A 13,609-nucleotide genomic window follows, 5' to 3' on the forward strand; every position below is an offset into this window, starting at 1 on the left:
TTTATATTGAAAAATATGAACATCTACAATATCAAATATATGAATTATGAAGCTACATTTCATAATGAATCTAATAATATTGATTTGTCATTGTGCATGTTGATACTTTTTTCTATAAGTTTGGTCAAAATAGAGATACTTTGACTTCAGACAAAACTTATATGTAGACTAAAAAGGACCGGAGGGAGTATATTACTCTAAGACAAGCTAGGACTGAACATACTTTCTCGTGGTACGCAAACTATGTCATTTATGGTTGTAGACGAGTATTTTAACTGCTTCATTTCTTGCATGCTATTGGTAAGGTGCTTCCAGAACTCGTTAGAAAATTGATTGGAATGGCCTTCCATGTTCCCACTGTCGATTTTTCTGTTGTTTATTTCACCCTTAGATTTAAGGGAGCAACATATGAGCAGATTATTACGGCTCCTATCAAGTGAGTAATGCTAATAACTAAGATCAGTACACTTTATTGGGCTGAATTTTGGTTTCTGGTGTTTATGCAACATAAATATCTTTCTTTGGATGGGTAATAACACTTTTAAGAATGTCGTTGTGACTCCTGAAGTACTCCCTCCGTCCCAAAATAAGTGTCTCAAGAAATGAAGCAGTTAAAATACCCGTCTACAACTATAAAGTTGAGGTACTTATTTTGGGATGATGGAGGGAGTATCTATTTACTAACATCTATTGTAGGTCCACATGTGAGAATACAGTTGTGCCCAACATTTTCTCAAATTTTTATTTCTTTGTTGGTTCCTCCCATGTATAAAAAGTCGATATTCCTCTACAACAATGCCCTAATACATGTCTCCTTGCACCCATATTGTTTGTGAAAAAAATGTTTTCTATACATGTGATTTGATTTTCAAACTTGAATAAGCAGTTTGAGCTAGAAAAGTTTTCCAAATAAAATTTTGAAATCGCATTTTTGTGATGCCTCACATACCCATGTCTCATTCATTCGCTGTCACCCCCAACAACAAGAATGACGACCAGCTCACGAGACGGCTACTAGACCGCTAGAGCCCTCTTCAGAAGGCAACACATTCGAGATTAAGAGAGAGTGAGTGAGAGAGAGGGGAGGGAGGGGCGATAGACCGAGGGAGGGAGGGAGGAAGGGGAAGAAAGATCTTGTAGGCACACAATTGTAGGACAACCATGTTCTGAAATATAAATGAGATTTGTTGGTAAGTCACCATTTTTTTTGTTCTCAATCTACCGGACATCAGAACCTTAATGTTGAATCTGATGTATATATGCTCTTCGATAAATATGTTTTTACCTCTTGATATGTTGGTTTGGTTGTAAATTTATGAGTTCACATATCACTGTTAGAAACATTTTAGTTAAGGGAAGAAAAAGGGAACAAATGAAGAGCGCTTTAAAAGCCCGTTGCAACGCACGGGCATTCTACTAGTTTTCCTAAAATTTGAGAGATAGAGAGTACATATACATACAAATTTTTAATCATGGGGGAGCCATGGGTCCTGCTAGTCTCTCATGTCTCGCCACTACACCCAATGCAAAAAAACTAGTCCAGAAAACGAGGATGCACACCGCGTTATCTACATCTACATCTATACCAATATAGAAATAAGGCCCAAAGGAGCAGATCCAGCTAATCATAGTCATCAAATCATGTCTATTCAATGATCTATAGATTGCTCCAATGACAAGCACTCAACATGCTTAGCGTGCAATCAATATCATACGAAATATCAATCTCACCGCTACTCACATAATTGACATGCAATCAATATTCTATCTAAAATCAAGATGCACCGAATATTCTTCCCAATATCAACATGCAGTCCACGTACTCATTTACTAGTTACAAGAAATAAAGGAAAAGGAGGATGACACCAAAATGACATGCTCAAGTTACCAACGGTAATAGGCAAGCAAAACTAAACTAAATTTGATATTGTTGGTTGAAACCAGTAACTACCAGTTTGAATAACTTCTTCTTACATGTTTTAAGCATGGGTATATCGGGGCAATTTAGCTAGTGATTTTTGGGGTCATTTAGCTAGTATTTTACACAATGTTTTTGAGGGGATTATAGTATGGGCACACAACATATTTGTTGCTCATTGCAAGCGTTACTAGCATATCACCCGATGGAGCCTTGGGTGGGCTGGCCCAGTACATCGGGGGCACTGAGGCATAGTTTTCAGCAGTTTTCCTTCAATGTTTTTCTTGAGTCGGTTTTCGTTGTTTTGTTTTTTCATAAGAGCTGATTTTGTGTTTCAACTTTTTTCCCTAGTTTCAATCTTTTTTCTTACTTTGTTTTTCCGTTTCTTTCTCCTTATCATATTTTCTTTATTCTCCAGTTTATTATTTTTCCAGTTTTTGTTGAAATTAAATATAAATATTTTTTTATAAATACATGAGCAATTTAAAAGGCATGAGCACTTTTCAAATATATGATCGGTTTCTTTGAAATACAAGTATGAATTTTAGTTACATGAACACACCAACATTATTCAGTTTCATGAACATTTTTTGGTTAAATTAACATTTTTAAAACATGTTACCATTTTGTAAAGAAAATGTACATGCTATTTTTATAAACATGAAAGCAAGTCTATTTAGTTAGACAAAAAATTTTCAAAATGCACTAGCACTTCATTAAGAAACTAGAACTTTTTATGTAGATGGTATATTGTTAAATTCGCAATACATGAACATATTTTTTACCATTAAAAGTGATCTTTATTAGAAAGTATCATCGTTACTTCCTTTATTAACTTAATGTACTCGTTACATCGTCCACTAATAAAGGTAAACAAATGTGGGGGTATATCCAACCACAACGTTCAACGGACTTTCCCTCGCAAAGCTAGCTAGGTCATGTGCAACTGTATTTGACTCTCTATTACCGCTGGAGCTATGTCTCGCTTATTGTGAGACGTTGCTCTGGTTCGCCTCTCGCACAGGTCAACTGAACGGCCTAGTACTATATCTACCTCTGTGAATTTTTTCCTGTGTTTTTTTTCGGTTTTCACCGTATGCATCTTTTATTTTCCATTTTTTCGGGTTACGTTGTTTCTTTCTTTGATTTCACCGATTTTCTTCGGGATTTTTCAAAACATGTGAACTTTTTTCATACATACTATATATTATTTATTTCCAACTGGAACAGTTTTTATACATAGTTATTATCTTATGAATACATGATTAACATTTTTTAAACTATATGTTTATATGTTTTTCATCAACATTGTATATATTTCTTTGGTTAATCTAAAACTATTTTTATACACATTTTTTTGAAATACATGATTAATATTTTTAAAATACATGTTTTAAACATTTTTCAAATATGTGTTAAACATTTCCCAAGTACATGCTCAAATATATTTGAAATGATACAATTTTTCTAAAACTATGCGAATATTTATTTACTTTGTATAAACATATTTTGAAATGACCTAAACATAATTTTGAAATGCATGAATATTTTTTAAAAAAGTTTTTGAGGCAATGAACATTCTTTTAAATGTAGTGTACATGTTTTTAATGGGACGAAACATACTTTTGTAATTATACATGAGCATTTTATGTGCATTATATAATGTTTGTTAAAAAATGTCACGAGCATTCCTCGAAACGTGTGAACATTTCTTTAATATCACATACATATTTTTTTTGAATGGTACAAACATTTTGTAAAAGTTGAACGGACATTTTTTGACACCACATGGGCGTTTTTTTATGTCCCATGAACACTTTTAAAATTTTAACAAAATTAATTTTTATAATATTTGTATTTAGAATTTCCAAAATATAAACAAAAGTAAAAGAAAAGAAAAAGAAAAACACAGGTGTGACATCAGTGTGACGAGCCAACCTAGCTATTGGCCGTCCCACTCCCGGCTCACCTGTAGGCGAGCAGAGCTACTATTTCGCATAAAGTGAAACATAGTCACGCCCCTCTATTACGGTGCTAAATGATGACCTCTCCAAGTTCTCGACATTTAGCTAAAGTGTTATATGAATAAATGAGATAAATATTATGTTTCCCAAATGAAAAAGAAATCGCTGCTAATGGACTGCACAAAGATTGGACATGGACGGGTGCGGGAGCTATATGTCCCCTGTACCGAGATGTGATATGTCTTGCCTACAAGGTGGTATTATTGGGCTACCTCAATACTGTAGCTGGGAGCGTGTGTTTTTTGTGGTCTTTTTTCCCCACTGTTTTTTGCATCGATTTTCTATGTTTTTTCTTCAGTTTCCTTTTCATTTTACGTTTTCTTTGGTTTTCTTTGTTCCTTTATTTAGTTTTCATCAGTTTTGTTCAGTCATTTCTTTCTTCTTTTATTTCTTCTTTTTCTCAACACATGTCTACTTTTTTCATACACATTCCACATTTATACATATATTTAATATTTTTTAAATACATGATTACATTTTTTCAAATATTTTTTTGATGTCTATTTTTTTCATACATATTGTATATTTTTTCATTACATCTAAATCATTTTTTATATGTGTTTAACATTTTGAAGTACGAGATTTACATTTCTTCATATGCTTGTTTTGAATATTTTCCAATATTTCATACTCCATCTTCTAGATACATTCATTTCTATGAAAAGTAATTCTGGACGGAGGGAGTATACATCTAAAACAGTTTCATATACATTTAACATTGTCAAGTACTCCATCCGTTTCTAAATATTTGTCTTTCTAAAGATTTCAACAAGTGACTACATACGGAGCAAAATGAGTGAATCTACACTTCAAAATATGTCTATATATGTCCGTATGAAGTAGTTCATTTGAAATCTCTAAAAAGACAAATATTCAGGAACAGAGGGAGTACATGATTTATATTTAGGGAAATACTCATTTTGAACATTTTTCTAATATGTGTTAAACATTTTTTCAAACACATGTTGAAACATTTTTTTTGTATGATACATTTTTTTCTTAAAACTGTACGAACAATTTTTACATTGGATAATACATGTTTTTAAATGTCACAAAACATTTTTTTTGGAACGTGTGAACATTTTCTTAAATGTAATGTATATCTTTTGGATGATAGGAAACATTTATTTCAAATTACACGATTTTTTACATTGCATAGACATTTTATTCTTTGAAACACGTGAACAGTTTTGAAATGTCACATGTATTTTGTTTGAATGGTACAAACATTTTATAAAAGCTGAGCAGATAATTTTTTACACTACATGAACATTTTTTAAATGTGCGATGAACAATTGAAAAAATTACATAAATTACTCCGTTCGTCTCCTAATATTTAGTAATGTATTTAGTATTTTTAAATGTATAAATAAAATAAATACACATACACAATGTTATCGTGGGAAAACTAGATCGTCACTGGGCTGGCTTACTACTGGTCCCCTGCAGGCTTTCTTCTGTCTCGCGTCAAGCGAGACATAGACTCCCAGTGCACGGGCGGCGCGGTTTTCCTATTTGAACTTCGGGCGGTCTGAGCCCTGGGGCTTTCGCGAGAGGTGACATATGGCAGTACCCGGTACCGGCACACGCAACTCTTACATGCGGGTCCCACTGTCAGTAACAAATCATCTCGAACCATCCAAGCAGCAAGAGGATATACCCAAGACGGCCCAGGCCCAACCGCCCAACCCCGCCCGAACTGCCTCACTCCCGATCCTCTCCGACGACGAGATGGGCTCGATGGAGCTGTCCACCGCGCCGGAGAACGGCACCGCCGCGGCCGCCGCGGCGTGCAACGGCGGGGCCGCCCCGGCGAACGGAGGGGTCGAGAGGAGGCTGAGATCCTCCGCCGCGTCCGCGTCCTGGGCGGCGCATCTGCCGCTGGAAGTGGGGACGCGCGTGATGTGCCGGTGGCGCGACCAGAAGCCCCACCCCGTCAAGGTCATCGAGCGCCGGAAGTCCGCCGCCTCCTCCTCCCCCGCCGACTACGAGTACTACGTCCATTACACCGAGTGTGAGCAGCCTACCCACCCCGCCCCATCTGGTCGCTTCGTTTCTAGGGTTAGGTCTATGGCGCTTCGGGTTGGGGAATCTTGGATTTAGCGTTCAATTGAGTTTATTGGCTGTGTGATCCGAGGGGGTTCTGGTGATGAATTGATCCCCAGGTCAAATTTTGGGTGGGGGTGGTCGTTCTCCTGGTCAAATTTTGCAGTACAATCATACATTTCTACCGTGTTTTAAGTTGAAATGGAAACATAACACCTCCTAGCAGGCTAATATTTGTGGTGTGTTCTATTGAGGGCTCACAGAATGGCGCCAGTGCAGAAATGAGTTAACTTAACTGTGATCTGGCTTGTTTTAGTTCATTGACTTATCCATGTTTATTGATTTTGTGTAAATGTTGTGAATTTGCAGTCAACAGGAGGTTGGATGAGTGGGTTAAACTTGAGCAACTTGATCTTGATACCGTCGAGGCTGATGTTGACGAGAAGGTAGACGATAAGGTAAGATAAATGAGTGCAGTTCAGTCATGGTGCTCAGTGTTCTACATGTTAATGATATATGTACCATTTATTTAAACACGAGATCCTTGACTGGGTTGTTAAGTTGCTGTCTACTTGGCCGAGATAATATTTTTCCTGAACCAATATTAGCTATTCTTTGTGTGAAAAGAATACTCATATGAATCGTTGCACATTTATCCAGGCAACAAGTTTGAAGATGACACGACACCAGAAACGTAAAATTGACGAAACACACGTGGAGGTATGCAATGGACTGTTAAGACTGGATGATTTTATTCCTTTACCTGTCAAATACTTATGTGTAGATTTATTTTTGAAAGTGGTATCCCAGGCTTTGGTTTGCTCTTTGTTGGACTTCCTAACATATTTGGAAAAATGCTTTGAATACACACAAAATTATATTCCTTGACTGTCTCATACTGGAACCATTTACTCTCTCTAACCAATGGGCTGAAGCTAATCTCTCACCTGTATCTCCATTACCCTTGCAGCAAGGTCACGAGGAGCTTGATGCTGCTAGTTTGCGGGAGCATGAGGAGTTCACAAAGGTGAAAAATATAGCGAAGATAGAACTTGGGAAATATGAGATAGATACCTGGTATTTCTCTCCTTTCCCACCAGAGTACAATGACTCTGCGAAGCTGTTCTTCTGTGAGTTTTGCCTGAACTTCATGAAGCGCAAAGAACAGCTTCAGAGGCACATGGTGAGCTTGCACTTATTTGAACTCCGTGTTTGTGAGATAGGCATTGTTAACTTGCTACTTGTTATTGTCTATCTTGTATTTGCTTGCTCCTTTTGTGTTTGTCTCGGCCCATGTATCATGATTGTACATCTACCAGTACACACCACCGTTTTCGGTTAGATACAGTTTGCGTTTGGAGATGGGAATCTTCGCACACTTATGTTGGGTTTCATGTGAAAGTTTCCAGGGTTCCAAACCGACTCCTATTTTTCACCCTTCTGGCAGTCCTTAGCTCTAAATTCAACGCGACTTTTTTCTACAAGGAACTGCATTAAGCAAGAACACAAACCCCCGTCTCCACCTCTTATATTTCTTGGTGTCAAAGGAAGGTCGCCTTTAGCAACCTGCAGTCATTGCCTGTTAGGGTGTGTTTGGATCCTAAGCAATTCTAATGTTAGCTTTCTTAGCAAGGGCAACTGTTTAGTAAAAGCAAAATAACTAACTTTGCTAATCCATCTACCCTGCGCGGGCTAGAAAAGCCTTGCCCCAGCAGGAGGACCAATTTGGCTCTCCTCCATTGGCAAAAATGAGTGGAAGAAAAAAAATCAAGATAACTGCCACTGGAATTGTGCTTGACCATGGAGATTGCTAGCTGAACCAAACAGCTAGCTTTGCCCACATGGGCTGTAGGTCGAAACCCTTGGGTAGCTGGGCATGAATGGAAAAACATACAAACACACCTTTACTCTCATCACTCCCTCTCAGTCACAGGTGCTAGTTGGACATTAGCATGGTCTCCAGAACATAACTTCGACAAACAATTTGTACTATTGTATATTGATAATTTATCACATAATTTATATATGGTAACCTAAATATTTATCACTATATTATTTGTTAAAGTAGAGTTAATTTTGACTGCCTACATTCTAGGATGCATTTAATTCGTATTCTTAATGGAGGGAGTTCTATATTATGGCTCGGATGAACATTTCTGGTTTGTGCAACATATTCAGTTGCTCAGTTGATCCGCAATGATGGTCTGATGCTTTTTTTTTTAGTATTTTGTTTGCTGCAGATGTGCACATAATTTCCATTTCAGCGGGTTCTGATTCCCTTGTAGATACCATAAACGCCATAAACCCTAACCTGTTTTGCTACTTTACTTCTGCAGAAGAAGTGTGATCTTAAGCATCCCCCGGGTGATGAAATCTACAGATGTGGAACTCTATCGATGTTTGAGGTAACAAAGTTTGAATGGCACTTTACTAGCTGGACACCCTTGCTCTTAACTTATGGTCTGCATTATGATATTCTGGTACTAGGAAAGGCTGATAGAGCTGCATATCTGCAGTTAGTTGCTTACAAAACTAGTACTGTAGAAACAGCTATAGAACCTAGTTGTCCCATTATAGGCAAATATCTTGAGTCTCGAGCAAAGAAGAATAATAGAAATGCATTAGGACCGTCAGGAATTTCCTTTAGTTCTTCCGGAAACAAGACTGGCAGAATGGGTGAGTTGTTATGTTTTGGTCAATCATCACAGATTTTTTTTTAAATGATACTCCCTCCGTTCCCAAATATTTGTCTTTCTAGGCATTTCAAATGGACACAACATACGGATGTATGTAGACATATTTTAGAGTGTAGATTCACTCATTTTGCTCCGTATGTAGTCACTTGTTGAAATCTCTAGAAAGACAAATATTTGGGAACGAAGGGAGTAGAAGATTATGTTGAAAGCCAGTGTCATTATCTAGAGATGCAAGCATTAACATGTTAATATTAATTGTTGAAGAATCAAATTCCATCTTCATGCTTTATATAGAGATTAACTGATGGCATATATGAAATATACAATCTGTTTGCATCATATGTCTACCTGTTATTTCCTATGTGGAATGGTGTCTTGAGAAATTTTACATTTGAATTGCTTCTTCCTCCAGGTAGACTAGGACATCTACAATTTTATTTGACTGGTTTGACACTGACATTTGCATATCCAAAATGAGATGTTCTCTAAATGGATAATATTATAAAGGCAATGTATCTAATGCCATATGTTTCTTCAACTATTGATTTTAGTATATACATTCATTTATAATCTAAAACAAGATCTAAGCTATCTTGAATCCGCTTGATTCTTCTGTTTGAACTGAAGGCCTGTAATTTATACAAATTCAGTTTTCCTAGCATAGTAACAATATAAATGCTTGCGCGATTGCAGGTTGATGGCAAGAAGAATAAGGTTTATGGACAGAACCTTTGCTATCTGGCCAAGCTATTCCTTGATCACAAAACACTCTACTACGATGTGGATTTGTTCTTGTTCTATATCCTGTGTGAATGTGATGACCGGGGATGCCATATGGTGGGATATTTCTCCAAGGTAAAGTTTGTGGCGATTCTTAGTAGTTATGAATACTTGGTCTAAACCAGTATTGTTATTACTCCCTCCATTCCCTAATATAAGACCTTTTAGCTTTTTCTTGATTCATATGTATCTAGACACATTTTAGTATGTATGTTCACTCATTTTAGTATGTATGTAGTCAATATTGAAATAGCTAAAAGGTCTTATATTAGGGAACGGAGGGAGTATTTCTTAGTTCGATTGAATGTGAATTATATTGTTTGAAGCTGCTTCCATAACTTGTGTACAAAATGGGATTCACATTAGTAGTAATGAATCATTTTATGCTACAGAGCAGATGGTCATGTTTGTTAAATTGGGTTTTATCTCTGCAGGAGAAGCACTCTGAGGAAGCTTATAATTTGGCCTGCATTCTCACTCTCCCTCCATACCAAAGAAAGGGTTATGGAAAGTTCTTGATTGCTTTCTGTAAGTCTGTACTTATGCTATATTTGTCATCTCATTGTTAGCTTTTGATTTTCTTATGGACTAAACTGTTTCTCCATTCTAGCATTTTGTTCATAGTTGTATTTTCTTTATTATGACAGCTTATGAGCTTTCTAAAAAGGAAGGTAAAGTGGGAACACCGGAGCGTCCTCTCTCAGATCTTGGTCTGCTCAGTTATAGAGGCTATTGGACTAGAGTACTTCTGGAAATTTTGAAGAAACATAAGAGCAACATATCTATTAAGGTTAGTACATTTCCTTCTATCCTACTTCCTCTGTCCCATAATATAAGAGCGTTTTTGACACTAGTGTAGTGTCAAAAACGCTCTTATATTATGGGACAGAGGGAGTACTTTATTGCTTTAGTTTTTATTGAATCCCTTTTCAACAGCTGATCGAACTGTGATGCAATAGCCAACACCTTTTCCTTTTATTGGCCCAAATAGTGAATTTGATCTACTTAAAGCAATCTGTCTGCTATTGTTCCTTTATTTTCACTGACAAGAAAAACTAGGCACAGTGATATCCATTGTTTCTAGCTGAAATATTGGGAAACGATGGATAGATTCTCATGGAAAAAGTTGCATTTTTATGAAATTGTCCTTTTCTAATGATGATGCTTATCGACTTCACACTGCAAACAAACCACGCTGAACTACTCTCTTAACCTTAGGCCTCTTCATGGGATGTTCGCCTGCACTCTTGGTTTTATATTTTCTGCCTAGAGACTTTACAGGTTCCCGTTTAGGTTCCTACTGAAATATACAGTAGTTTGATTTCCCAACTGTCGTTATATCTTTTGAGTGTGCTGAATGTTTTTTCTCCTCTCCATGGAGGGACATTGATCCATGTGTTTTGGCTCTTCAGCCAGGGCCCTACCTGTTCATGATACAAAAGAAGAATGAAAAGTCTGGACGTTGTTCTTGCCTTTCCATGCAACCTATTTCTATAGCTGCATCCTTATGTCTCTGAATCCATATCTACTGCTACCGTCATTTTCTGCCATACTGTTCCTGGGTGCAGCCGTAACTTGTGCTAACAAGCTGTCAAACTTGCACGCAGGAGCTGAGCGACATGACGGCAATCAAAGCGGACGACATCTTGAGCACGCTGCAGAGCCTGGACCTGATCCAGTACCGGAAAGGGCAGCACGTCATCTGCGCAGACCCAAAGGTCCTCGACCGCCACCTCAAGGCCGCGGGACGGGGGGGCCTCGACGTCGACGTTAGCAAGCTGATCTGGACACCGTACAAAGAGCAAGGCTAAGCAAAGCACATCTGCCACTCGGCCATGCCATGTCGAATTAGATAAGCTGACCAATCGAGTCGTGTATATTTTAGGAACTCCTTCCCCGTCCCTCGTGCAGTGACTCTACTAGTCTCTTTTTTCCGAACTGTGACTGTAGTGGTCTTGTGTAACATCAGATTGTTGCGTCTCTCTGCACATTGTTTGCCAAGCTTTCCTATTTATAACTATGTCACCTGTACTGTATTTGTGGTCTTCCTGCTCGTATAATTGGATGGAGAAGCAAGCAGCACATGCACACCTGTCATCCGCTTTTTTACATACTCCCTCGGCCTCGAATTACTTGTTGCATAAATGGACTCGAATTACTTGTTGCATAAATGGATAGAAATGGATGTATTTAGGGATGGAGGGAGTACTACAAGAGGTGGGCACCTCTGCCCTATTCTATTACTACTCCCACTGTTTCTAAACATATGTCTTTTTAGAGATTTTAATATTAGATCTCTTTCAATATAAACTATATATGAATTTATGTAGACGTATTTATTTTAGGGTGTAGATTCACTCTTTTAGCCCCGTATGTAGTTGATACTAGAATCTTTGAAAATATATTTAGAAACGGAGATTTTAAAGTGTAGATTCACTCATTTTGCTCTGTATGTACTAGTTTGTATTGAAATCTCTAAAAAGACTTACATTTAGGAACGGATGGAGTACATGTTTTCACTTCTCAGTTATACATTTTGGCACTAGCCAAGCCCTCAGCAGCACCATGCCTATGCGTCAAAGGGTTGTAAGAAGTAAACGGCTTGGACGCGGAGTGTCGGCTCCCGAGCTCATCTGCACCCGTGCTTAGAAAAAAAATCAAAACAAATACTAGAAAAATTCAAAAAAAATCTATTTTTTTATGGTAGATAATTTGATGCGTGAGGACCGCTTCAAATTTCAACTCATTTGAGCATATGAGCAACTCTACACAAAAAAAAAAATTCGGAGTCCGTAAAAATGTTTACTGTTCATGTACTGTTCTGACTCGATTTGTCTTTTTTGTCGAGAGCTACTCAGATGTCCAAATAAGTTGAAATTTGGAGCGGACCTCACGCAGCAAATTATCTATCACACAAAAAATGGATATTTTTGAATTTTTCTAATATTTATTTTGATTTTTTTCCGAGCGGGAGCAGATGAGCCTGACCACCGAATTGGATATCTGGCCCTTTTCTATTGATGAATATAATAGTAGCAGTGAGTAATAGAAACTACCTCTGACCGGTTATAACTATTGCTCAAACGGATGTATCTAGACGCATTTCAGTATTTCAGTGCTAGATACTACATTGGTTTGAGCAAAAGTTATTTTCGGACGGAGGGAGTAGTAGGCACTGGAGAGCCATCTCTGTTGAACTCGTAAACCTGCCATGCCTCCTGTCTTGTAAGAGGTTGCTGCTCGGAAACCTGAGGGCCTGTTTGGTTTCAAATAAGTCACCAACTTATAAATTGAAAAGTGAAAAAATGCCTTATTTTGACAAATAGACCCAACTTATAAGTCACCCCAACTTATAAGTCATAAGTTGCTTCACCCCAACTTAAAACTTATAAGTCACCCTCTTTTGCATGGGTCCCACCACCTTTATATAAAAAAACAAGATGAGAAGGTGTGGTCAGATGACTTATAAGTCAGGTGACAACCAAACAGGCGTGACTTATAAGTCACTGGTTTTAAGTCACCTGATTTATTGAAACTGTTGGGGATATTACTATCAGTTGAGACCCGCCCAGGAGGGGCCGGGTCAGCCCCAATGGCGGGTCACGCAAGAAGCCCAGTAAACATTTAATATTGTAGTTTATTAAATCTTATAGAAGGCCCAAAGGCCTGAAGGCGGTTTAAGGCCTGAAATTATGAACTGCCATATGTAAGGAAAGACTTGTAAAGAAAGGCATGTAAAGGAAGTCACCGAGCCGGACACGATTATGAGCCGACCGGGACTCTGTAGGCCACCAGGCGTCAACCCATGTATATAAGGGGACGACCCGGTGGCGGGTTAGGGGAAGAAAAACAACAAGTCGATAACCAAGCCGGCGAGTTGAGCCTCTTGGTAGTCGAAACCTCAGCAATACCAATCCCAACTAGACGTAGGCTTTTACCTTTATCGTAAGGGGCCGAACTAGTATAAAACTCTCTCATGTCCTTTGTCCCGATTAACCCCTTTAAGCTTCCTAGTGCGATGGCCCTACGACTAAGTCCTTACTCTAGGACATCTGCCGTGACAATTCCACAACAGTTGGCGCCCACCGTGGGGCCAGCGCACAGTGGATTTGAGTTCTTGAAGGGCAGCTTCGAAGGGCTCAAGG

General features: G+C 38.1%; 1 protein-coding gene across 1 annotated transcript; it reads left to right on the top strand.

The window, feature by feature from the left end:
• The first annotated feature begins 5,602 nt into the window (after positions 1-5,602).
• Positions 5,603-11,546, top strand: LOC125536158 (putative MYST-like histone acetyltransferase 1). Its single transcript, XM_048699307.1, has 9 exons — positions 5,603-5,956; positions 6,358-6,446; positions 6,649-6,708; positions 6,959-7,171; positions 8,325-8,393; positions 9,378-9,539; positions 9,899-9,992; positions 10,112-10,254; positions 11,072-11,546. The coding sequence occupies exons 1-9, from the start codon at positions 5,674-5,676 to the stop codon at positions 11,273-11,275; spliced, it is 1,317 nt and encodes a 438-aa protein (XP_048555264.1). The 5' UTR covers positions 5,603-5,673; the 3' UTR covers positions 11,276-11,546.
• The last annotated feature ends 2,063 nt before the right edge of the window (positions 11,547-13,609 follow it).

Source organism: Triticum urartu, chromosome 2, assembly GCF_003073215.2.
Source record: "Triticum urartu cultivar G1812 chromosome 2, Tu2.1, whole genome shotgun sequence".
NCBI classification, from domain to species: domain Eukaryota; kingdom Viridiplantae; phylum Streptophyta; class Magnoliopsida; order Poales; family Poaceae; genus Triticum; species Triticum urartu.

Bases quoted from the DNA above. Each gene is read 5' to 3' on its own strand.
- LOC125536158 (XM_048699307.1), top strand. From the start codon at position 5,674: ATGGGCTCGATGGAGCTGTCCACCGCGCCGGAGAACGGCACCGCCGCG. The intron at 5,957-6,357 runs GTGAGCAGCCTA...GTGAATTTGCAG, and splicing joins CTACGTCCATTACACCGAGT to TCAACAGGAGGTTGGATGAG. The intron at 9,540-9,898 runs GTAAAGTTTGTG...TTATCTCTGCAG, and splicing joins TGGTGGGATATTTCTCCAAG to GAGAAGCACTCTGAGGAAGC.